Here is a 27,765-nt window from a genome sequence, read left to right on the forward strand (position 1 = left end):
TCCATCAAGTTGGCATCATGGTAGAGAGATTCTAGCTCTTCTTGGCACAAAGCTTTATCCCAGATGTTTCCTTCCACCTGGTGTTCATGATTTCTCTAGAACTCTGTAGCCTTCTTCCCTCTCCATAACATGATGGAAGACAACTGGGATTCGACCGAGAAACAAGGCTACTTGTTTGGCTACTATATGTCATGTGAACCAAAATTGATTCCAAATCAATAAAAAAAAAATTAAATGTAGAACACAACAAATAAACCAATGGACAGAAATAATAATAATAATAATAATAAAATCAAGTTTAGAGAAAATTCCCTCTTTTATTGCTTCAAAATTCTTCGCCATGACGTTTTTTTGTGCCCCAAAGTCTCTACTTGAGTTATATTTACAGAAACATGAGGTACATTCAGTCTAAAATGCCTACGGTGTAATAAAGGGGCTTTTACGTGACGCCTCAGTCGAGTTGCGTGTTTAAATTTGGCGCTGAAGATGGCGGCGGTGCGCTATAGGACTGAGGCGCAGAAGAAAAGACGCCAGCAGGTCGCGGCAGCATCGGAGCCGTCGAGTTTACACAATATGCGAGAGCTGAAGAACAAGAAAACCGCAATTCCCGACTTCATATTCGGCCTTTTCGTGTCTCCACCAGCCGCAGCATGTAAAAATCCACCGACGCGCCGCCAAACGCGAAGGCTGAGGCCGAACCCTGGCTTTGTGTTTTGACCAGAACAAATGTGGCGCTGCTTCGAGGACCGACGACACGTTTATTAAACAAATGGAAAACAGACACCACAAAAGCTCTCCGTGCATTTGATTTTCCCTGCTTTCCTGCATTGATCCCTTCTTTTTAATCGCCATGGATGTGAACATTTTGGATTCTGCGCTTGCGACTGTTTGATCGGCCGGAATCACGTCTCTACCTCCACGTATCGATTAGCAGCAGGGATTTAAATCGTCACGTGTTGGGAACCGAAAGGGTTTCATCATTAATGTTCGCTGTCTAATCGCTTCACGACCTGATTGAGAGAGAAAGAGAGAGAGAGAGCAAGATGAGCACTGAAAGGCCGAAGAGAAACATCATACAGAAGAAATTTGTAAGTGAAGCCTATAAATAAATAAATAAAAATATAAATGTAAATATTAACACTGAACCGTTTTGTCCTTGTCCTTGTTAATGCACTGAAAAACCTTTTATAGCATTAATAAGTGCAGCACAAATCAGGTTTAACGCGCAGTCAGTACTTTAATCTTAAAGTCTGGTGGCTTTTCTGAACGCCTGGTGACTCATGAGACAGATAAAAGACTTGACTTTGGGGGTAAAAATAATGACAGATGTGCGGTTTCGCAGTTGACCCAAATATTGCGGTGCGCGCGCGTGCGTGCGGGTGTGTGTGTGTGTGTGTGCGCGCGCACTACACCACCATATAAAACGATTAATTCCGACTATAATTGTCATTTAATTGTCATTTACGTAAGTATATATCTGGATGTTTCCTGCCGATGCGTTTGTTTTAAAGCCCGAGTTTCTGCACTGAATGTTTATTTCTGACCGAATAATCGTGCGGTTGTGAAGTCACACTGTGCGCGTGCTGTTTCCGGGTTCTGTAACTTTGTAACGAATTGTTTATTACTGTTGTTTATTTCTAGTAACGAACTCACTAAAGTGACAGATTGCAGTGACGGGATCCATAATGTTAACCTGTTTAAAGTATAGTGTATTTTGATGGGGACTCTTGTTCCTAAGCTCGGCACATTGTGGTGTTTTAAAGCATTAAAGCTCATTAAGGGTTAATCCAGTGTGTTAAAGCTAGGACACACACACACACACACACACACACACGAAGTGATCCCTGAACAACAACACCATGCATGATGCATGTGCCCTGTGCATTGGTGCATGTACACAGTATGCATATAACTACAGGATATTACTTTTTAAATTAGTATTTAAACAATAATCAAATTCATCATTTTGGCATTGTCAGTCTTAGTTCGGTGTAGTCGCATAGTGACTGGTTTTGGCTAATCATTTGCCTCTACAGGCATGGATCCCACTCACGGTGCATACATCAGGTGTTCATAGTCGTCTGACCTGTTAATGCAGGTTCCAGTATTAAGAACTTGAGTATAAAGCACTACACAGATGACGTTATGCTTTCTTGGAAATACTCATGACCCAAAATGGCACCTACTCAAGCACCCTCTTCCTTAAACTAGCTAAACTGTTGAGGTGGTGACTTTGAAGTGTCTTAGATGAAAAAATGTTATAACCAGATATAAAGACTGATTTATGCTAAAGCTATGTAGAATTAACCCAGATACACATGTTCACAAAGGATCATGCGTGTACCCAAGAAGCTCTTAAAAGATGCAGGGCAAAGCTAATTCAGCTTTGGTAAGAAACATGTATGGTTAATAGACCTATTGGTTAAAAAGTCTGTCTGGTGGTGTGTTGTAAAAATCTGGGCTGGCTGTGAAAATAGCATTGCTTCTTTGTGTGTTCGCCCCAATGAGTTCAGCTGGTCATAAAGTCTAATTTGTGGGAGCGCTGTGAGCCTGAGCCAGCTGCTGCTGACCATGTAGTCATATAAATGAGCCTGTCAGTGTCGGTCTTATCAGCACACAACTGGCAGCTCAAGTGGTTCAAACACACAACAACAACACATAAGGCACTCAATGTTTGCTTTGTGTCTCTGGCTGACAAACTTAGTGTAAGGATATGCACAAATGATCAACACTACTCGGACATCTGTTAGCACGTAATAGGTGGTATGTCATATCGTCTCACAGAGATTAGAAATAGCCGTGCGATGACGTCCAGGTTTAAGATATATCTTAATATATCGCAGTAATCTGCACTTTTACTGTCTTTCATTCAGAAGGCTGTCTGATAGCTAGGCAGCAGATCTGTAAGTTATTTCTGTTCCAAAAACAGTATCCTATAGAAACCAGCAAAGGACATTTTTTTTTTTTGCCGGTACAATAAATGTGGACAAAGACCACGGCTGCGCTGACATTTCTTAATGTGTGTCAAATGCTTCTTTTAATCAGCAGCTCATGATTTTATTAGCGTCCCGGTTAACAACCGTATTTGTATGTGTATGTATTTGTGTGTGTGTCAGTCGTTCCCGTTGTTTAATTTAGCTTGCTAACTTATATGCAGTGTATAAAACAATATAGCACTGTAGTATTCATTTGTTATCTAGCTAGTAAAAATTGTTGGTACACAATTTAGTAGATTATGTATATCTTTGAAATCTTGTTTCATTCAGCTAATGTGTCTTACAAAGTAACATGACTTCATTGTTTTTTTTTTTTTTTTGAGAAACGTACAGAAAAATTTCATTAAATGTGAGACGTGTCATACATCAGCATTATCACATTATCAAAACCAGGGTAACTACAGGACACTATCGTAGACATGCAAGTCAGTTTGTATAGACAATATTGGACTTTGTTAGTCCAATATTGAGCTCCAGTGTCATTTGGTTGTTGAGTCCATTGTATATCACGGAGGTGTGTTCTCCTGTCCTGCTTTCTGTCTCAGACACTGTTGCATTGTGTTATTTGCAGCCTAATTTATTAGTCACCACCCAGTTGTAACTGCTGACATGGAATTTATTGGAAGGATTTAGTGCATTTCATGATCACGTCTGACTGCACCTTATAGAATGACCACTTTTGTTAAAACAACCCTACTGGGTAAAGGAGTTGTAAGATATGTTGTGAATGTCTGCACGTTAATTCTCCACAGACATCTGAGCTATAAAAAGAATGCTGTATTTCATATATACAACATGTCTTCAAGTTTCCTTTTTATAGCCGGGGGGAGAGAAAGCCCCCCAGGAGCTCAAGCAGAGGAGCAATTAACTTAACTTTCAGTCATTTATGTTAAAATAAAATACAGAGAACTTTGTAGATATGCAAATTAAAAACACTCTCAGATCATGATTTGGAAATTTCGCTTTAATGAAAAATAAAATGTAATGAAAATAATAAATGAAAGATTGTTTAATGTGTCCCAGTACACACGTGATGACAGTTTATATAATCAGCCTTGTATGACATTGTAGACAAACAGAGGTTTACATATTTTTTTTTGTTCTTACAAAACCTCATTCACTAAACTGAACAGTTTTAACCCCGAATAGACTTGTTAATCCTAGCAATCAGGGCATTTATATGCTTCTATAGCAACATATTCCCTATTCCTTACAAGATGAAACAGATGAAACCACAGAAGAAACTTTTATTCATGCGTTCATAAGCAGGGACATGCAGTAGCTATGTGTATGCCTGTAGTCTTAGAATCATTTAGCTCTAATAATGATTAGACTGAAAAACGTTCTTGTTCTGATCTCAGTCTGCAGTGTGCAAAGCAGTTGAGGACAGTCCAGATTACATTTGACCGATTATCCGTTAAATTGAAGTATAATAACCTTGTAAAGTTCATACCTGATACATTTCACAATTAAGAAATAATGAGAAGTAAAAGGTCATTGGCTAGTGGCTTGTAAAACATGGTCCTATAGGACAACAAAGCTAATTACAGAGTAATTGTGAGTTTTGGGTAGCCAGTAGAATTTCAACTAAGATATGGGAAGTGAAACCTGCTCTGTAAAGCTGGCTAAAGCAGGCAGGTAGTGCTGCGAGTAGTGTTGTCAATTTCAGGGTCCACAGAGCTCAAGTTACTGTCAAAGTGTCTGCGTGGGTTTCCTCTGTATTCTTTGGTTATCACCCACCTCAGAAAAACATGTGAATTGACTATGCTAAAGTTCATGGTGCTCTGCCCATCCAGAGAGCATTACTGTTCATGCCCAGTGTAGGATAAGTGGTACAAAAATGGATGGATGACGGATGGATTACTTAATGATGCAGATGCGTATACTTTTTATGTTCTGTCGGATTCTGCAAACAAATGCAGAACTTCTACTGTGACTGTTGGAAAAAAAAAAGCTTATAGTTTTAAAAATGTCATCTCGGCCTGCTCTGGTGATTGGGAGATGAATTGTACATTATATTTGCTGGCTTAGTTACTGACTGCATGAAATGTGCCTTCTCACCTGCCCTCAGTTCTAGATTCTGATGAGGGATTAGAACTAGAGCACAGTAGTGAAGTGATGTGCACTATATTGCCAAAGGTTTGTGGATAAAATGATCATCATATGAACCCACATGTGCTTGTTAAAGATGTAACTATAGATTTAGTCCACCTTTGCTATTATAATAACCTCCACTCTGCTGGAAAGGCTTTCCCCTTAGATTTTGGAACATAGCTGTGAGGATTTGCTTATTTAGCCACAGGAGCATTAGTGAGGTCCAGTAGAATTCCAGTTCATCCTAGAGATATTCACTGGGGTTGATGAAGGGGTTCTGTGTTCTGGGTTCTCAAGTTTATCCACTCCAGACTTTGGCAAACTATACACAGGGGCAAATTGTAATGTTACAGCATACAGAGAGACATTCTATATATTTGTGTGCTTTCAACTTTAAAGCAACAAATCTGGATGGTCCACATATGTCTACAGTAGTCATGTTTCCACAAACCTTACAGTGTCCAGTTTATTGACAAATGTATTCTGCTACTTCTCCATGTATATTTGAAGATAAGCATCACCAATACTAGATATGCATTGAGCGGTGCCATTTGAAGGCTGCTGAACCTGTTGGAGAGTTGAGATTCAAGGCTTTTACCAGTGTAAACATGGACATACAGTCTGAAATTACTGGAATGGCAAGGCCTATACTTTTGTTTTTGCTATACACTGAAGACATTCAGGCTTGAGATCAAAAGAGTATGAGACAACAGACAATAACGTTCTGCTTTCATTTTGTATATTTCTTATAGGAATCCAGATGTATTAAACAGCTATAAGCATGGTACGTTTTTTTTGAACCCACCCATTTTTGATGGAAAAAAACACGACCAGAGTTTCCTGTTGCTCAGGTGTTCCCTGTTAGATTTAAGTAGTTAAATTGCTGAGTGTGAATGCTGTTTATTTGAGTCCTGGGTTTTGGCTGTAAAGACATTTGTTGTTAAAAGACCAACCAGAAAACCAACATTAAAAACTAGAGAGCTGTCTATAGGCAGGGAACCATGCCATGCTGACATTGCAAAAAGACGGAAAATCAATCGTAGCCGTTGCACGAGTATTGGTACAGCCGATACAACAATTTTAATGTCCACTGGTGTACAACCAGATGTTGAACAGATCAGCTGAGGAAAACCATATTTCATGACAGAAACATTGTGAGTGCTGTGAAGAAAAGCACAAAACGGTGCTCAGGGTGAAGGTATCACAATCTGCTGTTCAAGAAAAAAATTGTGGATCTTCATGACAAACAATGACCCTATGAACACACTGCCAACACAGCAAAGGACTTCATTAAGAGTACGTTTAGACTGGTCAAGTCAATCGTCAAACCGTAACCTTAACTGAGCTGTATATCACATACTGAAGAGGAGATTGAAGGGAGAAACGCCATGAAACAACTGAAAGAAGCTGCAGTACATGCCTGGAAAAGCATCACAAAAGAAGAACACAGCAGTTTTACAATCTCAGTGACTTGATGCAGTTATTGCAAGCAAGGAATATGAAAAAAAGATGCAGTAGTGTTATTAACATTTTGCCTAATACTTTTGCTCAAACAAAAAAGTTTCTTAACACATCTATATGTAAATATCAAAGAAATGAAAGCTTAAATCCTAAGCTATGATCTCATAATCATTTGAACCGAAATATCTTTAGAGTACACGAGGGGGGAAAAAAATAATTGGCCTTGTCATTCCAGTACTTTTGGAGGCTGAGTGTAATTCAGTGAATGCGCTTCCTCAGAGCTCACCAAAGACATTATAAGAAAGCGCAATCCCATGTTTCTTTCCCACCTTGTCTGAATCAGCCAGTTAAGGCTGAAGGAGGTGGGATTTACTTTCACAGTAATGACTGGTGTCCTTGATCAGATGTCCTTGATCAAATATAAAGAGCCAGTAGATTAGAAGACTCCACCCACACACACCTACTCACACACTGTGCATACCTGGCTCTCCAAAATGTATATCAGATGTCGGTTAGGATTAGTCTAGAAGAGAGTGTGAGAGACACACAGATGAAGCTTTCTATTGTGTCATACTGTGTGAGGGGGCTGCGATTTCTTGGCGTGACCTGTAACAATCTGTTTTCATTGCTAGGCAAAAGTCTCTGCCAATATAGTGTATCTGATAAGCAACCCAAAGCCTGCATACAGGAGTCAGTCATATGGCCTCTCCTAGGTGGTGGGGCTTGGGGTGAATTTCCTAAGCATTGAAGCACAATAGTGTGTGTTACATACACAGATATTTTTTGAAACAAAGTGTAATCTGTACTATAGTGCCACTATACTAAAATAAATGATTTACATTTTGAAATATTGTGGAAAGCTTTAGTTTGTGATGATACAAAATGGTTTAGTTGTGGAAATTATTAGCCTTTGTGCTAAATAAGTAACCTAGCTAACGTGCAGTATGTAATGCTAACAACACTTCGATTGTTATGTTCAATGTGACTGGTATTTCTGCTGTTATTCACTGAGCTTTAGGGCTGTCGGTTGATCCGGTGGCACAAAGTAATCGGACGATTCAAAATTGACCCTAAATGTAGAGAGAAGCATATGTTATAAAAATGGAAGTGGATAAGATATGACTGCTTTACGTTAGTCTATTTTATTCATTAACACAAAAAATCAATGAAGATTTTATAATGTATAACTCATGGAGAACTAAACCCCAATTAATACAAAACCATACAATTAATACAATGTTCAGCATTTACCAATTAATACAAAACCAAGATATTTCAGGAGCACAATGTACCATTTTTTCAGTAGCCTATAGAATAAAGATAACTCCCTGGATCCCTTACATTAATCAATCAAATCCCAAAGTAATTGTTTCCAACTTCCAATTGTTTCCCCTGTGTTATCTGGTATCAATCAGGATTGTTCAAAGTAAATGATAACCGTGAGCAGGAAACAAGAGAAAGGAAGTATAGGAAAGAAATGTACAATATAGTAGGCCTATATCTAAATCTGTAGGCCTATACAGTAGGATATCAGCTACCATTGCTTTCCCATACTCATACAAGTCTTTGTCTACTGTACACAGTAGTGGTTCTCACTGGATAATCCAAGTGATGTCACATAGGCCCTTGTCCTCTATAATAATGATGTGCTTATTGAATGTGCTTTGCTATCGAGCATGATTAATTGTTAATTCTGGTTGCATTAGTTGAGTGGTTAGCTTCTAAAGTGTTTTGTACTCCTTTGGTAACCCGATTTACTTCATCAAATAAATTTGGTCTTCTTTCAGGTGTTTGAAACTGAGCTTGCTATTCAGAAGACGTTGTTTCTATCCATCATCCACTGCACACACACCTGTTATATCAATAGCAATGAATGTACCAGCTGTTGCTTGTGAATGACTAAATTGTGGGTGACGCAAAGCTGCATTAATACCATATAAAGTATATTATATTGGCTTATTAATGTGTTCACTTTAACAGCCTTGCTGGGAATATGATCATCCTGAATGAGATACTGAAATTGCATTTGTGTAGCAAATTTGTGTTTATGAGTTGATTAGCTCATCTGATGTTATCCCTCAGTGAGATACAGTATTATGGCAGAATCCTAATGGGTAGTAATTGGTGGTTTGGTGGGGCACTGGGTAGTGCTGCCTCTTTATATTTCCGGAGTCCCCAGATTTATAATGAGTTCGCCTTACTGTCTGTGACGAGTTTCTTTCATGATCTGATGTTCTTTCTGAGTCTGCTTGTGTTTATTCTGGTTCTCTGGTAGTTCTCTTCCCATCTACTAATTCTTGCCAGTACTTAAGAGAAATAACCCTTTGGTGTGAATTAGCGTGTGAATGAGTGAGTAAAGTTGTACGATGGACTGGGTGTGTTCCTGCCTCACACTTAGTGTTCCCAGCGTAACGTCCACGTCCACCACGACCATGACTGAGACAAAAAGGTTACTGAAAGCGAGTGAGACAGCAGTGAGAACATATTTCCCCAGTATAACCTTTTGTCTTATTTTCTAATGTAGTGTGATATGAAAGGTGTCCTTTCTTCTTATTTATTGGAAATGTTTGATTTCTCCTCGAAAGGTGCCTAGAGAATGCCCAACGTATGAACCGTTAATACCAGAGTCCTCTGTCCAATGCCAATTTACACCTGGTCAGTATTGGCATTGTGTGTGAATGAAGACATGAATTCATTTAACCAGACTGTATTCCAGTATGCATATCATTTTATAACAATTTACCTCCAGTTTCCACCAGATTAAAATCTGTACAAAAGGTTTTTCTGTGGAAATATCCAAATTATAAGTGACTTATAATTAAGTGACACTCAAAAATAAATGCTATTTAGAATCAATTCAAATTTTGTTAATAATACACACTCATAATACCTGTAACACATTTTTAAACTGTGTAAAATGAAGGAAAATAAATTGTCATCGTCGTTCTAGATCAGCGGTGTCCAATCTTTTCTGGAAAGGGCCGGTGTGGGTGCGGGTTTTCATTCCATCCAAGCAGAAGCCACACCAGAGTCTATTAAAAGCCAAGAACAACCGATTAAACAGGTGGAATCAGGTGTGGCTTCTGCTTGGTTGGAATGAAAACCTGCACCCACGCCGGCTCTTTGTGGATAAGATTGGACACCGCTGTTGTAGATGTTTTAATAGTGCTGTAATTTGGCTTACACACATTCCAAATGGGGATAACACAAAGAGCAAAACTCTACACACAAGGGAAAACTGTAAAAGGGAAAATTGTAAACACAGAGTAGAAACAGACACGAGATAAAGTCTGAACAGCAGCGTGTAATTTTGGCACGTCAGCGCACGGATGAAGAATGTCGAGATTTCACACAGGAGATGTTTTATGGTAGCAGTCAGTGTGTACAATAATAAAGAGCTTTCTGGTTTTCGGCTGTGTTGCTTTCAGACACTGTGCACTAACTAGAGTAACTGCACTATTTATAGAGCAGCCATTACACTGTGCTCCCTTCTGCTGTTTATATTACAAATCCCTTCTTGCATAGCGACTCTTCTGCTTTTTGTCATCCTCTGGCCCTGATCTGTTTGTGTTTATCATATTGAATAAGACATAAAACAAAATCAATAGCAAAATTGAAACGATATAATAAGACATTGGTTATTTTTAGTCGTCATGTGTTTTTTGTCTTTACACAAAGGAAACGGTCGACTACCGGCTCGGCTTCTGTTCCCGTCGCAGGGTTTCTACAGATCATTGATTTGTCCTGAAGCAGTCGGATTTTACAAGTTGTTTGAACAGGAGTCTTCTTAAATTATCTCTCTGAGACTCCAGCTAAAGGTGTGAATCAGGATTGCAGGTATGCTCTTTGATCTAACAAAAAACCATGAATGGTTTTTGCCTTCATGCAGATGGTCAGATATGAAGCTTGAGACGTATCAAGTGCTCATTGCACTGTGCAGCATGAAGCAGGAAATTCTTTATACCGGTCATGTTCTCTGTGCTTCGACTAAGTTGTTAATATTTTGGACAATCAATCCGCATAGCATGTGCAGAGGTGCAAACAAAAATAATGACTGCTGGAGTGGGTAGGATTAATAACCAACATCAACCAACTGACAGATGCTTTCCCTGCCATCCAGCTGGTGCTAATATGTCTCTGTTTCATCCAATTCCAGTATCTGCTTCTCAGATCTCTCCTTCAGTAACAGTAGCGTTGTTCAGTGCGCGCTCACTGAGCGCTTCTCATTAATGGCCTTATTTGTGATTCTTATCTGAACATTTAATATTTGACTGAGACCCGGCTACAACCTAATGACTGCACATTTAATCAAATCACTTAGTGTCTTGTTTCTGTGTAAATCAAGTAGCAGTTATAAAGGTTTAGTGAAGTGGATTTTTATCCATCTGACCTCTACACGAACACAGGTAACTTATCTTTTCTCTATTTTGTTGAATTCCTGTCTGTAGAATTCTTTAGTATTGTTCAACCTCACATTGTTTCTGTTATCTACCATTCACACAAACGCAGTTCTGTTTGCTTTCGAACGTCATTTTTTACTTGAATTCTGTCTGTGCAGCATTTCCAGACATGCTACTGTTTGCTGGTTTTGGTATTCATGTTGATTCTACTACTTGCCCTTTGGCTGCTGACTTCCTGCCACTTCTGCACTCTTTTTGACTTTTCTCATCATGTACTGTACATTCTCCACCCCACTCCATTAGCCACACACCAGACCATGTTTGTTCTGTTCCTGCACTGCCCTCATCTCACTAACTTCACTTCTTTTCCCTTCTCTGACCAGAAGGTTGTCATTTCAGTCAAATTCTCCAAATCTAAACGCTGTTTCACGCCTCAGTATTGACTCAAAATTGTATTCAAAAGGTATTTTATTTTAAAGGTATATTACTTCAATCCTGGCCTGTGTGCCTCAGCAGAAAAATGCAGTAATCACTGCCAAACCTGTCTATTACTTCACCAAGCTTAAGAAAACACTTTCATTTTTTTTTACTCTTACTTTTACATCCATTTTAGCATTTTTCGGTACGGAGTCACTCGTCATTCCTTCCAGTCTGTTATTGGTTTAATCCCTCCCCCACCCCACTCCACTCCACTCCACTCCACCCCATGGCCCTGGATTAACGTTCCCTTTTTCCTTCACCGTTCTAATTTCATTCTTCCATTTTAAGTTCTTGAACACGTTGTCATAGCAACTACATCTGAACTCCAACCTCTTCTTTGAACCCTTCAGGCTATCTTTCTCTTCACAGCACAGAAACCTGACTGGTTAAGATTACTAATGATCTCTGGATTCCAGGCTATTCTAATTCATCTCAGTCTTTGCTCAGCTTTGATCATCCTTTCAGTTCCATTCATTCAGAAACATGGTATAGAACGTTTACGTCTCCTCCCCCCCCAGTCCCTAAGCCTTGCCCTAACCAAAAACTCAGTGCTAATAAAATGAAATTTACCCTTATTTGATCCAGATACTCCAGCGCTAGCACAACTGTCTTCCCTTCCAATATAGTAGAAATGCTCGGCGTCATCTCGGACTCCACTCCAGCTCCGTATCAGGTTTATTGTGTTTGCTGTCTCCATTTGCATTACCTCCATTTACATCTACATTTACGGCAATTTGGCAGACGCCCTGATCCAGAACGATGTGCAAATGTGCTTTGAAGTTTCTATCGATGAATACATTAAAACTGGTTCACTAGGTTATAGACTTAGGATACCATCCACTTAAAACTCTGTTCAGGTTTTTTTTTTTCAGTATACACATTAAACAAATAGGGAAAATAAGTGCCAATTTAACTGTTTCAGGAAGAGGTAGGTCTTTATCAGTTGTTTAAAGATGGCTAGTGAATGGCCAAGTTCATTCTACCAGCTCGGTGCTAGAACAGGAAAGAGTCATGTTGTGTACCTACATCTTACCCTGGGAGATGGTGAGGCCAGTCGAGTAGCGCCGGTAGATGAGAGGGAACGAGGTGCAGTGTGAGGAGTGACAAGAGCCTCCAGACCACATCATTAACTCTCTGTCTATTATTAAATCACTTCTACATGCCTTGGTCACTTCCCATCTAGATGATTGTAATTGCATTACCTCTGGCATTTTTTCAAGCTAAAGGAAAAAAAACACTGGTCCAGAACGCAGCTGCTTGCCTCATTACCCTCTTTTCATCCTAATGAAGAAATTAACCCATTCTTAACAATCAGCAATTTACTAGCTTCCCATTAAAACCCATTTAGATGATAAAATCTTGTTGTCATCTTCAGCGACGGGTGCATTTTTAGTGCGTAGCAGTGACTGGCCTCCCTTTATCTCTCTGTCCTCCTTTCCCACCCTACTTCTTCCCTATCTCTCTGTTTATCTTTTGCTTGACTTCTCAACATCTGCTGGCCTCTTTTTTTTTTTTTTTTGTCTGTCGGCTTTTGGGTCTCGGGATTTCGGTTGTTTGACAACTCCGTAATGCTCTGCCCCCGCATTCCAGACTCAGACTACTGCACTTCTTAGACCACTTTTAAACGGCTTCTGTATTCTCAATAGTAGCAAATTGTTTTTATTGCTGATGTTGTTATTATTATTATGAATGATGTCATTGTGTGTTTCCAGACAAGTTGTACTGGAACTACATTTCATTTCCTGTGTGTGATCTGATTATTCTGTATTCTACTTTTATTTTAAAACCGGTTACTCAGTAACACCTTTGAATTAGTCACTTACTTCATGTTTAGGTGTTGAAGGAGTTAATATTGTTTCTGTTTATCGCAGGACGATAACGACGGGATTCCCTGGTCAGAGGAGCGAGTTGTGCGCCGCGTGCTCTATCTCTCGCTCAAAGAGTTCAAGCGAGCTCAGAAGAGCCGCGTTGACAACAGAACAGGAATAATAAAGCGTAAGTTTTGCTCCTTTCTTATCCTCTCTTTTAACACAAAAAAAAATGTTTCAGATAAAATTCAGATAAAAGCTTTGCTACCAAGAGCCGAACTCGTCAAACAACCAGTTTGTTTTGCCTGGAGGTTTCACCTGCACCCTTTTGTCATTCATCAATGATATAATCCTTATATAAATCCCTATTATGCAAAACAAATATTCAGCGGTGGTGTGTGTTTCGATGTGTGGTGAAAGTTCTTCCTAAAACACATTTTACAAGAGTTTTTTTTTAGCACTTAATTGTGCATTGCGTGACCTTTTTCTATGCAGAATGACATCTTCCAGTTTGCTTTGAAAACAAATTAACAACACGGCGGACACATTGAGCATTGAGCTGCCATTCAGAAGCTCAGAAACCCTTCACATTTCCTCCCACTCCAACACGCCTCAGAATAGTATGCACTTAAATAAAAATAACTGCTTACTCTTTCAAATATATATACAGTGAGGAAAATAAGTATTTGAACACACTGCTATTTTGCAAGTTCTCCCACTTAGAAATCATGGAGGGATCTGAAATTGTCATCGTAGGTGTATGTCTACTGTGAGAGACATAATCTAAAAAAAAAATCCAGAAATCACGATGTATGATTTTTTTAACTATTTATTTGTATGATACAGCTGCAAATAAGTATTTGAACACCTGATTTGAAATCAATGTTAATATTTGGTACAGTAGCCTTTGTTTGCAATTACAGAGGTCAAACATTTCCTGTAGTTTTTCACCAGGTTTGCACACACTGCAGGAGGGATTTTGGCCCACTCCTCCACAGAGATCTTCTCTAGATCAGTCAGATTTCTGGCCTGTCACTGAGAAACACGGAGTTTGAGCTCCCTCCAAAGATTCTCTATTGGGTTTATGTCTGGAGACTGGCTAGGCCACGCCAGAACCTTGATATGCTTCTTACAGAGACACTCCTTGGTTATCCTGGCTGTGTGCTTCGGGTCATTGTCATGTTGGAAGACCCAGCCTCGACCCATCTTCAATGCTCTAACTGAGGGAAGGAGGTTGTTCCCCAAAATCTCACAATACATGGCCCCGGTCATCCTCTCCTTAATACAGTGCCGTCGCCCTGTCCCATGTGCAGAAAAACACCCCCAAAGCATGATGTTACCCCCAAAGCATGGTGTTCTTGGGATGGTACTCATCATTCTTCTTCCTCCAAACACGTTTAGTGGAATTATGACCAAAAAGTTCTATTTTGGTCTCATCTGACCACATGACTTTCTCCCATGACTCCTCTGGATCATCCAAATGGTCATTGGCAAACTTAAGACGGGCCTGGACATGTGCTGGTTTAAGCAGGGGAACCTTCCGTGCCATGCATGATTTCAAACCATGACGTCTTAGTGTATTACCAACAGTAACCTTGGAAACGGTGGTCCCAGCTCTTTTCAGGTCATTGACCAGCTCCTCCCGTGTAGTTCTGGGCTGATTTCTCACCTGTCTTAGGATCATTGAGACCCACGAGGTGAGATCTTGCATGGAGCCCCAGTCCGAGGGAGATTGACAGTCATGTTTAGCTTCTTCCATTTTCTAATGATTGCTCCAACAGTGGACCTTTTTTCACCAAGCTGCTTGGCAATTTCCCCGTAGCCCTTTCCAGCCTTGTGGAGGTGTACAATTTTGTCTCTAGTGTCTTTGGACAGCTCTTTGGTCTTGACCATGTTAGTAGTTGGATTCTTACTGATTGTATGGAGTGGACAGGTGTCTTTATGCAGCTAACGACCTCAAACAGGTGCATCTAATTTAGGATAATAAATGGAGTGGAGGTGGACATTTTAAAGGCAGACTAACAGGTCTTTGAGGGTCAGAATTCTAGCTGATAGACAGGTGTTCAAATACTTATTTGCAGCTGTATCGTACAAATAAATAGTTAAAAAATCATACATTGTGATTTCTGGATTTTTATTTATTTATGTCTCTCACAGTAGACATACACCTACGATGACAATTTCAGACCCCTCCATGATTTCCAAGTGGGAGAACTTGCAAAATAGCAGTGTGTTCAAATACTTATTTTCCTCACTGTATATATATATATATATATATATATATATATAATTCTAGAGAATATTTCACCACATAAGCTGTTTAAATGCATTCCAGCTCACAAAACCTCACAAAAGTCTTTAATCTTTTGAGATACTTTGTTTAAATCATGTATGTGTTTAACAGCATGTGTAAGATTTCACAGCATTTCATGAGATTTGTGAAGTCTGGCATATCTGGCTGGTCGGCTATAACAGGACACAGTCAGCGTTTAATGAGAAAATGCAGACGGCTCGAAGGCAACGATGTCGTGTTTTAGTAAGATGTTGAGCCACCACAAGTCACTCAATCAGCTCGAGTGTGTTTGGCATGAAGCGATAAACACAATTCATCCAAAAGTTGTTCCCTCAGTTGGTGTTATGATGGTGGAGATCTTTGTCTAACACACTGCTTCAAAAATGTTGTAGAGATGTTTAGTTCTGCTGAATGTGAAGGCCATAGGATATGATGACGCTGTCAGACTCATTCCATCATGCAGTATTTGTTTAGTGCTTTTAAATACCGACATTGTCTCAAAGGAGATTTACAGAAGTATAGAAACAGAACAAAGATGTTAAGGTTTAAAATGAAGTTAATATTCATCTCTAATATCTATCTCGAACGATCAAGCCTGAGGTGACGATGGTGAGGAAAAACCCCCTGAGATGTTATGAGGAACCAGACTCAGAAGTGAAGCTCATCCTCATTTGGGTGATAAAGGACAGTAAATAATATAAATGTAAATAATGTCCTTTGTATAACAGTTTGTAGTTGAGTAGAATTGTGGAACCAAGAGCTCCTGAGGAACTAAGAGGTCAGGGTGATTTCTGAGTTCATTACAGACTTAACACAAATTCCTTTCTGACTAAGTCTTCAAATGTTCACTGATGAAGGCCAGAGCACAAAGGCAATTCAAAGACTGTGTGATCGTCTCCAAGTGGCTCTATCCACAGTAATCCCATGAGTCACGAGCTGTCCATGCAGATCAGTCCCCAGCAGAGTGCACCGCCATGTAATGAGACTCCAACCAGTGGTAGGGTGTCCTTCATATTTCTAGCCACGCAGTGCCACATTAAGAAGGATATTGTTCTGTTGTGTTTGGGCTGAGATTGTGTTGGTGGAGTAAGTTCTAGCATGAACAATTCCCCCTTGTGGGTTTCATGTGCTTGAGCTGCATTACGTTCTACACGAGTCACTGCAGTTTAATGAGCTAAGTCAGCTGTGTGTGCCGTTATCCATGCAGCATGCATGCACATCGCTTATTATGCTTTCACTGAATTACATCACTTCTTTAACAGTTTTCCAACTCCATGTGTGTGTCCGTGTCAAAGGGACATGAGTACGGAGCGCGTTTATTTAGCTTTTTCCAGTGGTTACAGTCCTGATCATGGGAAAAGCCGTATTCATGAGTCAGCCCCAATGACTGGGGTCCAAATCAGAAATCTAATGAATACATAAAGGCCTTGGTGAACGTTTGGATCAAAAAAGAAAGAAAGAAAGAAGACAACGAAATGAGAGAAATCTTATTCAACTGGACATGTAAGGGCAGAGGTGGAGGAGGGTTTTGTGTGTACAGTAAATATAGTATGTACATGTAATATACAGTATGTGCTGATAAACTGTGTACACAAACTAACACCGACTTATCTTACGCTCCTGTATTTTGAATTCATTTCTTTTTATTACAATAGACTGCTCTGTCTAAAAGGGTGTGATTTCTTTCTTTCTTTCTCCTGCTCTGTTGTGATGAAGTGTAGTTCTTTTATAATGACAAGATTTGTCAGGTTTAATAAAATAAAAAGGTCAGAAAGTCAGAAGGTGAACGCAGCTAATCAGTGATTGTACAGAGCTGATCTGGTAAAAAGTCTGGAAGTTTTTAATAGCTCGTGGTTTCCCTTGCTAATAGTCTTCTTTTCATCTCGACATGACATCGGTCTGCTCATGTAGTCTACCAACTGAGCTGTTAATAGAAGCAGGACCAGAATTACTGTTACTGAAAATCCCGAATTCCTGTGGAAAAAAATGAAGTTTGTTGATCGAACTACAGTTCAGTCATATTTTTGGCTCTGTTATATATTCTTTTTATTTATTTATTCAATTTATAATGTTATCTATGTTATTATACGTGTGTGTGTGCGCATACGTGTGTGTGTGTGTGCGCGCATACATGTGGGTGGATGTGTGTGTGCGCATACGTGTGGGTGTGTGTGTGTGTGTGTGTGTGTGTGTGTGTGTGTGTGTGTGTGTGTGCGCATACGTGTGGGTGGATATGTGTGTGTGTGTGTGTGTGTGTGTGTGTGTGCGCATACGTGTGGGTGGATATGTGTGTGTGTGTGTGTGTGTGTGTGTGTGTGTGTAGGAAAGACCTACAGTGTACTTCTGGTCTATAAATATTTTGCTATTGACAAAGTTATTTTTATTGAGAGTTTACAAGTTATTGGATCTTAGCTTTCTGCCACAGTAAAAAAAAAATGAATCAAATAATAAACTAATTATATAATAAATAAAATAATTAGCTTAAATTGCAGCTTTTCAGCTTTAATCTGAGGCTGTTTACATTCACATCGGCTGAGCAGTGTAGGAATCACAGCCTTTTTTCTACAAGGTTCTCCCTTTATTTAAGGGGTCATAAGTAAGGATCATAAGTTGGATCTCAGTTGTGTTATTGACTCAGTAATCCGTTAACGAGTAAGCATCTCAGAGATAAGAGCTCATCGTATGTCATTGCCTTGAAAGGATTTAAAAGGATGGTAGTAAAAATAAAGACCTTTATTTTAGGCTTGTTAATTTGTCTAAATACTTTTGAGAGTTTAACATTTGAGGCATTGCGTTTTAATGTATGCAAATGCTTGGGATTCCTTCTCGGTTCATCTGAGGTGATGTAAATACCTTTAGATTCTTCTTAGAACACATGTTCATTATTATATTTAAACTCATCTTAACTGTGGTAGACAGCTAAAATAAGAACTTTGTCAATGACTAAACATTTGACTGATTTTTTTTTTTTAATCCAAAGATATATTTTCGACTCCATGAAACGAAGTGTATCTGAAGGCGCTTTTGTGTTCATGTCGGCTCAGATTCAGAATTTCACTCGACGTGAAATCATTCCAATTAACAAGTGGGAAATAAATTTGAGGAATGCAGACAGATATGTCAGAAATGTGACGGGGCTCGTCTGGTCGTTTCGCTCGCTTGTGTGAGGAGATGCATTGATGCGAGCTGCTTTTCAGATTCCATCTAAAACACTGGCATGAGCTATTCTACAAAACCACTGATAATCATCTCTGATATCTTTTATTAAACTGACCTTGCATGTGGAAATGCACTCCTAAAGTGTCTGCTCGGTTCACTGGAGATGGCATAAAACGTGAGCGTTTTTAATAGAGGTCCTCAGTTTACACAGTACTTGGCTTCATGCTGCTTAAATAAAAATATATTTAAAGTAATATATTAAAAGTAAGCCTTGAGTAATGGAAGTGTCAAACAACTGAAGTTCTTACAAACCCAGCACTTTTTATTTCCTAATTTATTGAGAATTCAGGTGTTTAGAAACACACATACACTCAGTGGTGAGTTTATTAGGTACACATAACGTGTGGCTTTATATACTATATAGAGTTAGCGTATAGATTATATTGTAGCTCAAGTTACAGCTTCAGTTACTGACTCATACATCAGTGAAAAGGACAACAGGATCACCACTGAGATGTTTATTTGGAATGTGATTGATTCTCAGCACAGCAGCGACACTGACGTGGTAGTTATACAGCGCTGGTGTGAGTAACATGAGGCCCATTGCTGATTGCTGATTTTTGCTGTTTAATAGCACTGTGTAAGAAGCAGTTCTACTGACATGGTAGATGATCAACCACAGACCTTTTCCCATAGTCCCATATTTCATATCTAATTTACTCACCACTTAAAATTTCTTTAACAAAGTCTTTAGTAACTTTTTCTCAGTCCAGGGATTGTTTTTCTTCCAGCTGTGAACCAGTACACAGAAGTATAGAGAGCCGGCAAGACTCGAACCTTCAACAGTCATTTACATTTACGGCATTTGACAGACTCCCTTATCCACAGTGACTTACATTTTTATCTCATTTTATACATCTGAGCAGTTAAGGTTAAGGGCCTTTCTCAGGGCCTAGCAGCGATAGCTTGGTGGATCTGCCATTTGAACTCACAACCTTCTGATCTATGGTCCAACACCTTAACCCCTAAGCTACCACATCCCCTAGAACAACATTCAGAAGGTTTTAGCCCCAAAAGTGGTCAAAACAATCACAGACTGGTTATTGGTCGGATCATTTATGCCTCTTTTCCACCAAAAAGAACCGAGTGCTGGTTCAGAGCTAGCGCTGGTGCTGGTTGGTTCCACTGGCGAACCTTCTAAGAACCGGTTTGCCTTTCCACCTGCTAGAGAGCATCACACACGTCACTGTATACGTGTCACGTGTCCCAGCAACTTTAGCGCAGCAGCGGCAAACACAAACACATCAACAATGGCGGACGTTGCTTTACTGTTAATACTCATGGCTTTGTGAACCTACATTAACACCCAAACGCGGCGAATCCAACGTGTACGTGCAGCTCCATGTAATCTGTATAAATGGAGGTTGTAATCGAGAAAGTACATAATGTTATTTTATCATTAACACAGAAAAAAGTTAGCCTTAGCATGTAGCTACTTTCTATCATGTGTGCTGATAATGTATCATATCGCGGTAAAGTAAAAGTGTATTAAACATTAGTATACTTAAGGTACATTATCAAATGTGCTAACAGTAGCCCCGCCCACAGCCCCTGACACAAGCGGTTCTTAAGTCTAGATCAGCAACGTTTTGGTGCTACTTAAGAACAACTTTTCCTGGTTCAGAGCCGGTGCTTTGGCTGTCGAAAAAGAAAGAACTGGTATTAAATTAGGCTCTGGCTCTGAACCAGCACTCAAACTGCCTCGGTGGAAAAGGGTCATTAGAGCTGAGACCAGAGGGGGCTGGTGAACAGAACAACAATTGCGATATAAGGTTCAGCTCTCGTCGCATTATTTTCTCCAAATTTGGTCATTCTTAGTTCTACTGCAGGAGCTAGTTCCCCTCCATAATCACACCACAGCTACCAACTGAGAAGGATGAAGCCCCATGCATGCTTCCTCTGACACCATCGCAGATGCCGTCACAACTTTTCAAACAGCTCCTCATGCATCCTCACAGGGCAGATGTAGTGTCTCAGTGTCTCAGATGTAGTGTCTGAGACACTCAGATGTAGTGTCTCAGATACTCTAGTGTCTGTAGTGTCTCAGATGTAGTGCTTTCTCTTGGCATAGCTGGAATTCAAATATACGATTTCCTGACAATAAGCCAGAGTACTTTTCTGTTGTATTTGCAAGTTAACGTATTATTAACAAAATATTCTTCTGATGTCTGTTTAAACTAACCTCAGGTTCCTTTGTGAATGGCCACCTCAATGGGTCAGGAGTGAAAACAGGACTTTTTGCGAGCAGTTGCAAGGCTGAAAGGCCTCGACGCTCGGCTCAGAATGACAGCGGATTCTCGGGAGAAGGACCTTCAAGAAAGAGGCGAGTACGATCTTTCAATCTGTCATTTCGAATGTTTTTCATCAGCACCACGACAGAACTGGTGAGCCCTTGAGCTGAGTAGGAGTCTCTGCATTCCATTGCACTTAACACACTCGACTATTTCACATTCAAGCTACTCTTTAGCTCTACAGACTTTCATCCGCAGTTGAAGGTTAATGGAAGCCTGAATCAGCATGTGTATTCACAACAAGGCTGCTCATGCCGTCACGTCTCTAAAACATGCGATGTTCATTAAGCAGAGCAGGACTGGATAATTTCCTGAGACTTTTGCACTGGGCTCTTAGTGCTCAGACTCACCCTCAGTGCCTCTACTGCCAGATATTTGGTCATTGCCATGCACTGGTAAACTATAAAGGCACATCAGCACACGTCTTATTGTTGTAAAATTATAGAACTCTGGTCAAGTGCAATCCATTTCAATGTAGTGAATAGAACATGAGTTTGTTGTTGTTGTTGTTGTTGTAATTGTTTCCAGTTCCACATGCAGGTAATTGCCCTGTGCTGTACACTAGCACTATTGATCAGACTGAGCAAGGTGTTAAGCAGTACTGACCATGTGTATGACTGGTGGAACATAATCTAAATCAGATAAATCACATCCCTCGAAATTTGCTGTAAAAGTTTCTTCCTTCAAAAAGAGTTGAACTCTTTCAAACCTTTTTGAAGGATTAAATGCACCAGGTAAAATTTAGGGAGTAAGAAAATATCTTTATAAGGGTAGGAAAAAAGTAAACAAAGAAAATTTCATATTTTATTTAAAGGGTGACATTGGGTCTTCATAATGCATTCATAAGCATACATATTTTATAAAGCAGTACTGGAAGATTTATGTAAGGCTGCAGTCTAAACCAGGGAGATTACATAAATGTTTTTATGAAGTATAACACTCACTCACACACTTTATTTTTTTATTTTTTAATGTCTCCACTGTTTGAGACTGTAGTTTTTATTGTTTTGTCTTTACTAACAAATCCACTTAGTATTATTTAATTTATTAAACATTTTATTTGTATAGCACCTTTAATAATGATAGTGTCACAAAGCAGCTTTTAAGAAATATATAAAATCCAGATTATAAATTATAAGCTTCTGATTTATCTCTTAATGATCAAGCCAGAGGTGATGGTGGTGAGGATAAACTCCCTGAGACGATGCGTGGGAGGAACCAGACTTAATAAAGAACGCATCCATATCAGGGTCATGGCACAGAGTGTGATTATAAAATTCTTTTCTTTATATAACTGCACTAAATGATGGATGGTACACAAATCATTAAAAAAAAAAAAGCTTAGGTGCTGTGATTTACTCAGATTTCTAACATCTTTAATGCAATATTATAAACCTCCAGAAATCTACAGTTGAGGCCAAAATTATTAGCCCCCTTATGAAATTAGTCAAAACTCCTGATTTCTCCATGGAAATGACCATTAACAAGTTTTTTTTATAGTGTATTTGTTTCCGAAATAACAAAGACAAAATGTCCACTAAGTTTGATTAGGATATTTACTTGAAATAGTGAGTTGAAACAAGAAAGGGCAAAAATGAAACGTCCAAAATTATTAGCCCCCTGGTCATTAATAGTCAATAGTGTACCCTTTCTGAGCCACAACGGACAACAACCTCTTAGAGTAGTTCTTTACTAGGTTGTCACAGGTCTCCTGAGGGATTTTAGCCCATTCTTCCATTGCAAATTGCTCCAGCTGGTTCAAATTACGTGGTTTCCGAGCATGGACATTCACTTTGAGCACTGGGGGGCTAATAATTTTGGCCTCAACTGTATCTATTTATTTACTGGGTTTATTGTAAATAAAAAAAAACAACCACAGCTGAACACACCACCAAACTAACGTACTGTGGAAGCAACTTCTGCCTTTATTACAGCATGAAGTAATAATGGGAATAAGTCTCTGTTTGTTTCAATCATCTAGACTTTGGAATTTTATCCCACTTTTTTCCTTCAGATTGAGAGGGGATCTCCTGCGTATGGCTCTGTATTGGCCATTCCATAGGTTTTCAATGGGATTGAGGTCTGGACTTTTGCATCAAAACACAACCCTGTTCAGAGTCCAGTAACAGGTCATTTACCACTTTAACCAGCGCTGTCTCTGTGCTATGATGAGCCCTAAATCCTGACTCATACATATGAATGTTATTCCTATGTAGATATGAACATAAGTGCTGTCCTGAGGTTTGATATTGGACAGTTGACAGGTGTTGAAAAAAAAACGATCAGGGTTTGATAGCATCTTGTTCAAAAGCTTTACATTGCCGGCGTTAACGGAGTAACTGATTTTTTTGGGGTTTTTTTTTTTTTTGCTTCTGGTATCTGGGATTTATTATACAAGTTGATGAATTTAAAAATGACAAATAATATTGTATTTTAATGGGTTAACTATTAACTTGTCTGGTTTTGAATGTACACTTAATTTCACTGGCATTAATAAGAGTTATGAAGCACTCTGTAAATATACTTTTTACAACGTTTTAGAAATTTAACAGATGTGCTAATAAATTATGAGACAAAAAATATATATATATCAGTCAGTCATAATGAAATGAATTATGAAGCGTTGATTTTTCTTCTCTTTTTTCATAAGAAATCACATAAAAACCTCTAATATGTCCAGTATTTTGGTATGAGTTATTATACATTCTTCAGCATTTCTGTAAGATTTAGCACAAGCTATTTAAAGCTGGAAACAGTAAATATCAGAAATGTAATTGTAACGTAAGTGGAATACGCAGATTCTTTTGAACAAGAAGAGTCTGTGCAAAATGATCACATCTGAGACTGAAACAAATTGGACATCAGTACTGAGGACGAGGGTGAGGATGAGGTTCCCTTTTGAGTCTGGTTCCTCTCAAGCATTTTTTACCTCATTGTCTCAGGGGTATTTTCCTTGCCACCATTACCCTTGGTTTGCTTATTATGGATAAATTTCTAAATTAAAAACAGTCAGAAATTATATATTTCTGGAAAGCAGTTTTGTGAGAATGTCCATTGGGGGGAAAAAGTCTTATAATCTCTATAATCTGTGAGCTGTATAATGAACAGAAATGTCTGACCGTTTCATTCAAGTCATGTGACGAAGATCTTTAAAAGGAAGCTTATATATTCTGTTGTCCTGTGATGACACCATTCTTCCTGTGTGAACGTCTTTAAAGCTGGAGTAAGCAACATGACCTGGGTCAGGATTGCTGATAGTTTAATAATGTGATCATTTATGTATAATGTGGCTGCATGTCTCTGATGATACCGTCCTAACTCACAGTGAAATGGTATTCGGTTGAAGGTCGTTGCATATGATTCACACTGAATACAACTTTTCATAGATTGCTCTATTAATAAATGGAGCACAATAAGTTTTTTTTTTTCCCCTACTTTTTTTTTGCTAAAGATGGATCATCGGGCAGCGCAACACACTCGCAAAGTTTTATCTAACCTCTCCTACATTCATGAGTTCATAGAAAACTGTAATTTCATAGTGTCACTGTGAATGACGAGAGAGAGAGAGAGAGAGAGAGAGAGAGAGAGAGTGTGTCATTCCTCCCAACCAGAGACCACGGCCAGTTTTCCTCACGTGTCTTCCAGCCAGAGGACTCTCAATCTCCTGAGGTTGTCTCAGCTCTCACTCAGGAGAGCTTAAGATATATTTAGTTTGTTAGCCCTTGTTTGTTTATTATCAAGCTAACTAGAATAACTAATAATTTACATATTTCTAAGCAATTAATGGTGATTTTTATTGGCACAAATATTGTTCTGGTGCTTTTTTCAGCAGTACTACAACGTTCTACAATAAAGTTAACTCAATCAGGTGCATCATTCGCACTACTTCCTCTCCACGATGCTATTTATAATCACACAGTCTGTACATAACAGATGGGCCTCGTCCAAACGCTACTGAAGCATATTATCTTCAGAAAGCACAGATTTTACACAAATTTCACAAAACACAGAATAACTTTAGACTTGGCCATAATGCTAGTATACATTTTCTAGAGACATGTTGATCCTGGAAAAATCCTAGATATACTGAGATAAGATCATAGATATACACACGTATATAAAAAGAGATGGAGCATTACAGTGCCTGATGTTCAAGCTTGAATTCTCACAGTATGTTGAAACACTGAAAGATTTTGAAGATGTTTATTTTCTTATTCTTTCTCCAGACCAAGGCTGCAAGCACAGAGGAAATTTGCCCAATCTCAGCCAAGCTCTCCTCATGCCACTCCAGTTAAACTTCTCGAGGCCATACCACACAGCTCTAGACTTCCTCTCAGCGATCTCACCAAGTGCAAACCCAAAACAGAGGACTTCCTCACCTTCCTCTGTTTAAGAGGTAAGTCACAACGGACAAGGGAACAAGTCAAGGACATAAAAAAGAAGCAAAGAAAACTGCTGCCATTCTCTAGAGACAAGCTGGATGGTGGCTAACAGATTTCATTGCAGCTCATTTGTACACAGTGCTGTGTGCTGGCTGCAGTCCTGGATGTGCATCGACTGCTACTGCCGTTCTGGCAGAAACCACTGAGCGTTGAGCTATGGCTTCTAAATCTGTTTAACCTCCGTCCTTTCCATCTCGAAACCCCAGTCGCAAGTGGTTTATTTTTGCGGCTTATCTGATTATTCTAGCGGTGAAGGTACTGGAACGACATTCTTCTTAGACATACTCAATTCTTTATAACTTCTTGCCTTTTGTATAGCTGGCTCAGAGAATTCTGGGTCACGTCTGGGTCAATTTAACTTTATTAGAGTTGAGATAGTAGTGGGAATAGAATCCCACCATGTGAGTTTTACATATCCTGTGAATCTTGTGCATTTTGAATGCATTTGTCACCTTTACTGTAAAATCCTCGTCTTATACACCTCTTCAGTAGAGCTCTGAACACAGAGTTGTAGCAGATGTCCAATAACATGTTCATTATGAAACACATTACACTCAAAAAAGGCTCCTCAAGGTTACTTAGCCGCTTTAATGGGTTCCTCTTTGCACTCTGGATTAGCAGGAAAAGTCTTTTGTAATGCTCTACATAGGACACTCCAGTGTTGGCTCAGACGGTTAAGGCTCTGGGTTGTTGATTGGAGGACTGGGGTTTAAGCCCCGGCACTGCCAAGCTGCCATTCTTAGGCCATTGAACAAGGCCCTTAACCCTCAGTGCCCAAGGGGTGATGTATCATCACTGACCCTGTGATCTGACCCCAACCTTCTAAGTTGGGAAATGTGAAGAAAGAATTTCACTGTGCTGTAATGTATATGTGACAAAATAAATCTATTAGATTTCCCTGGATGGTTTCTTTTTCCCTGAAGAGTATTTGTTACAGCTGTTGTCACCTCTTTCCCATTTTCCATCATTTTTTTTACATTCCTGCCTCAGCAGACGTTTCAGGCTTCAGCAACGATGGCAGACTGAAATCAAGTCATCTCCTTACAACCATCAGCACTAATTAGACCTGTCTTGTGCTATTGACAAGGGCAAAGTGGGTTAATGAATTTCTGTTCATAAAAGCTAGAAATGAAAACATTTTCCCCAGGGTCATTACTCTTCTTTATAATTCCTTATCTCGCATCACTACGTCATTCGTGTACATTTCAAGATTTCAGTTCATCACAGGGTCTTATGGTCAGAGTATTTGTTTTTTAAGGTAAATGCTTTATTTGCTCTGATATTATAAGATGATTGTTGATCTGTGGCTCAAATTAACCTTGATGTAAATAACCAAAGCCAAATCTAAAGATAATTATAAGCTAAAGAAGAAAAAATACACTTCATTAGGTGATAAGGGGATAGTGGTGTGAGGTTCAATGAGGGGAAAAAAAGAAAATGAAAGAAAGATCAAGGGAAGAAAAATGAAGAGGAGTAAAAAAAAGTAAAATAAAAAAGCTAGAGGAGAAGAAGAAAGGAGATTGTGCTCGTCAGCCACATCTGTCTTTTAAAGCCACCGACGTTTCCAAGGTGAAAGTGAAGCTGCTCTATAATAATAATAATAATAATAATAATAATAATAATAATAATAATGTAGCATCTTCTCTAGTCACCTTTAAAGAAACAGAACACACAATCTCCTGCATTCATAACACCATGGACATAATGCAGAAACACCATGGACATAATGCAGAAACACCATGGACATAATGCAGAAACACCATGGACATAATGTAGAAACAGAAGCAGACGTACATTTTCAGTCAAATACTCTGTGACTTTAAATGCTCCTACTTCCTTCAGGTCCGTCTCACGCACCAAGACATTAAAATGAAATAACAATTAGATCTGGAAACTGTTAAACAGTTATGGTAGCAGTTAAACAGGACATGACACAGAACTGTTGTGTTTTCTGCTCCTCTGATAAACAAGTCACATCAAATTAACCTCGGATTTGGAAAATGAAGGATTAGGACCTGTATAGACCACAGACCATAGACCATGCGGACACGTGTTGGCTATAAATTCAAGCCATTGTTTTTCTTCACAACATCATATGTTTGAGTGATTGGAGGGAAATTGTATAGAAAAGAGTCTCCTAGCTCTCTCTCCACACTGCAGGACACTGCTCCACAGCCCCAACACCACGCACATCCGCCTGCAGTTTTCAGATTCTGACTAAACAGCAGCTAAAAGCGCACACAGCTCTGACTGTGTTTTTAAGTGCCGCGAAATCGGGTCA

At 39.2% G+C, this 27,765-nt stretch overlaps 1 protein-coding gene across 3 annotated transcripts in view; it reads left to right on the forward strand.

The window, feature by feature from the left end:
- The first annotated feature begins 456 nt into the window (after positions 1-456).
- jarid2a (jumonji and AT-rich interaction domain containing 2a) overlaps positions 457-27,765 on the forward strand; it is a 49,373-nt gene continuing 22,064 nt past the window's right edge. The window contains exons 1-4 of one of the 3 annotated variants that reach the window (XM_060870905.1): positions 457-1,088; positions 13,303-13,426; positions 20,939-21,074; positions 25,269-25,438. In XM_060870905.1, the coding sequence (XP_060726888.1) occupies positions 1,044-1,088; positions 13,303-13,426; positions 20,939-21,074; positions 25,269-25,438 (475 nt within the window). In that variant the 5' untranslated portion in view covers positions 457-1,043. The remainder of the gene's footprint in view (positions 1,089-13,302; positions 13,427-20,938; positions 21,075-25,268; positions 25,439-27,765) is intronic. The other 2 variants (XM_060870903.1, XM_060870904.1) reach the window with 2 other exon arrangements.

Source organism: Tachysurus vachellii, chromosome 5, assembly GCF_030014155.1.
Source record: "Tachysurus vachellii isolate PV-2020 chromosome 5, HZAU_Pvac_v1, whole genome shotgun sequence".
In the NCBI taxonomy this organism is placed as follows: domain Eukaryota; kingdom Metazoa; phylum Chordata; class Actinopteri; order Siluriformes; family Bagridae; genus Tachysurus; species Tachysurus vachellii.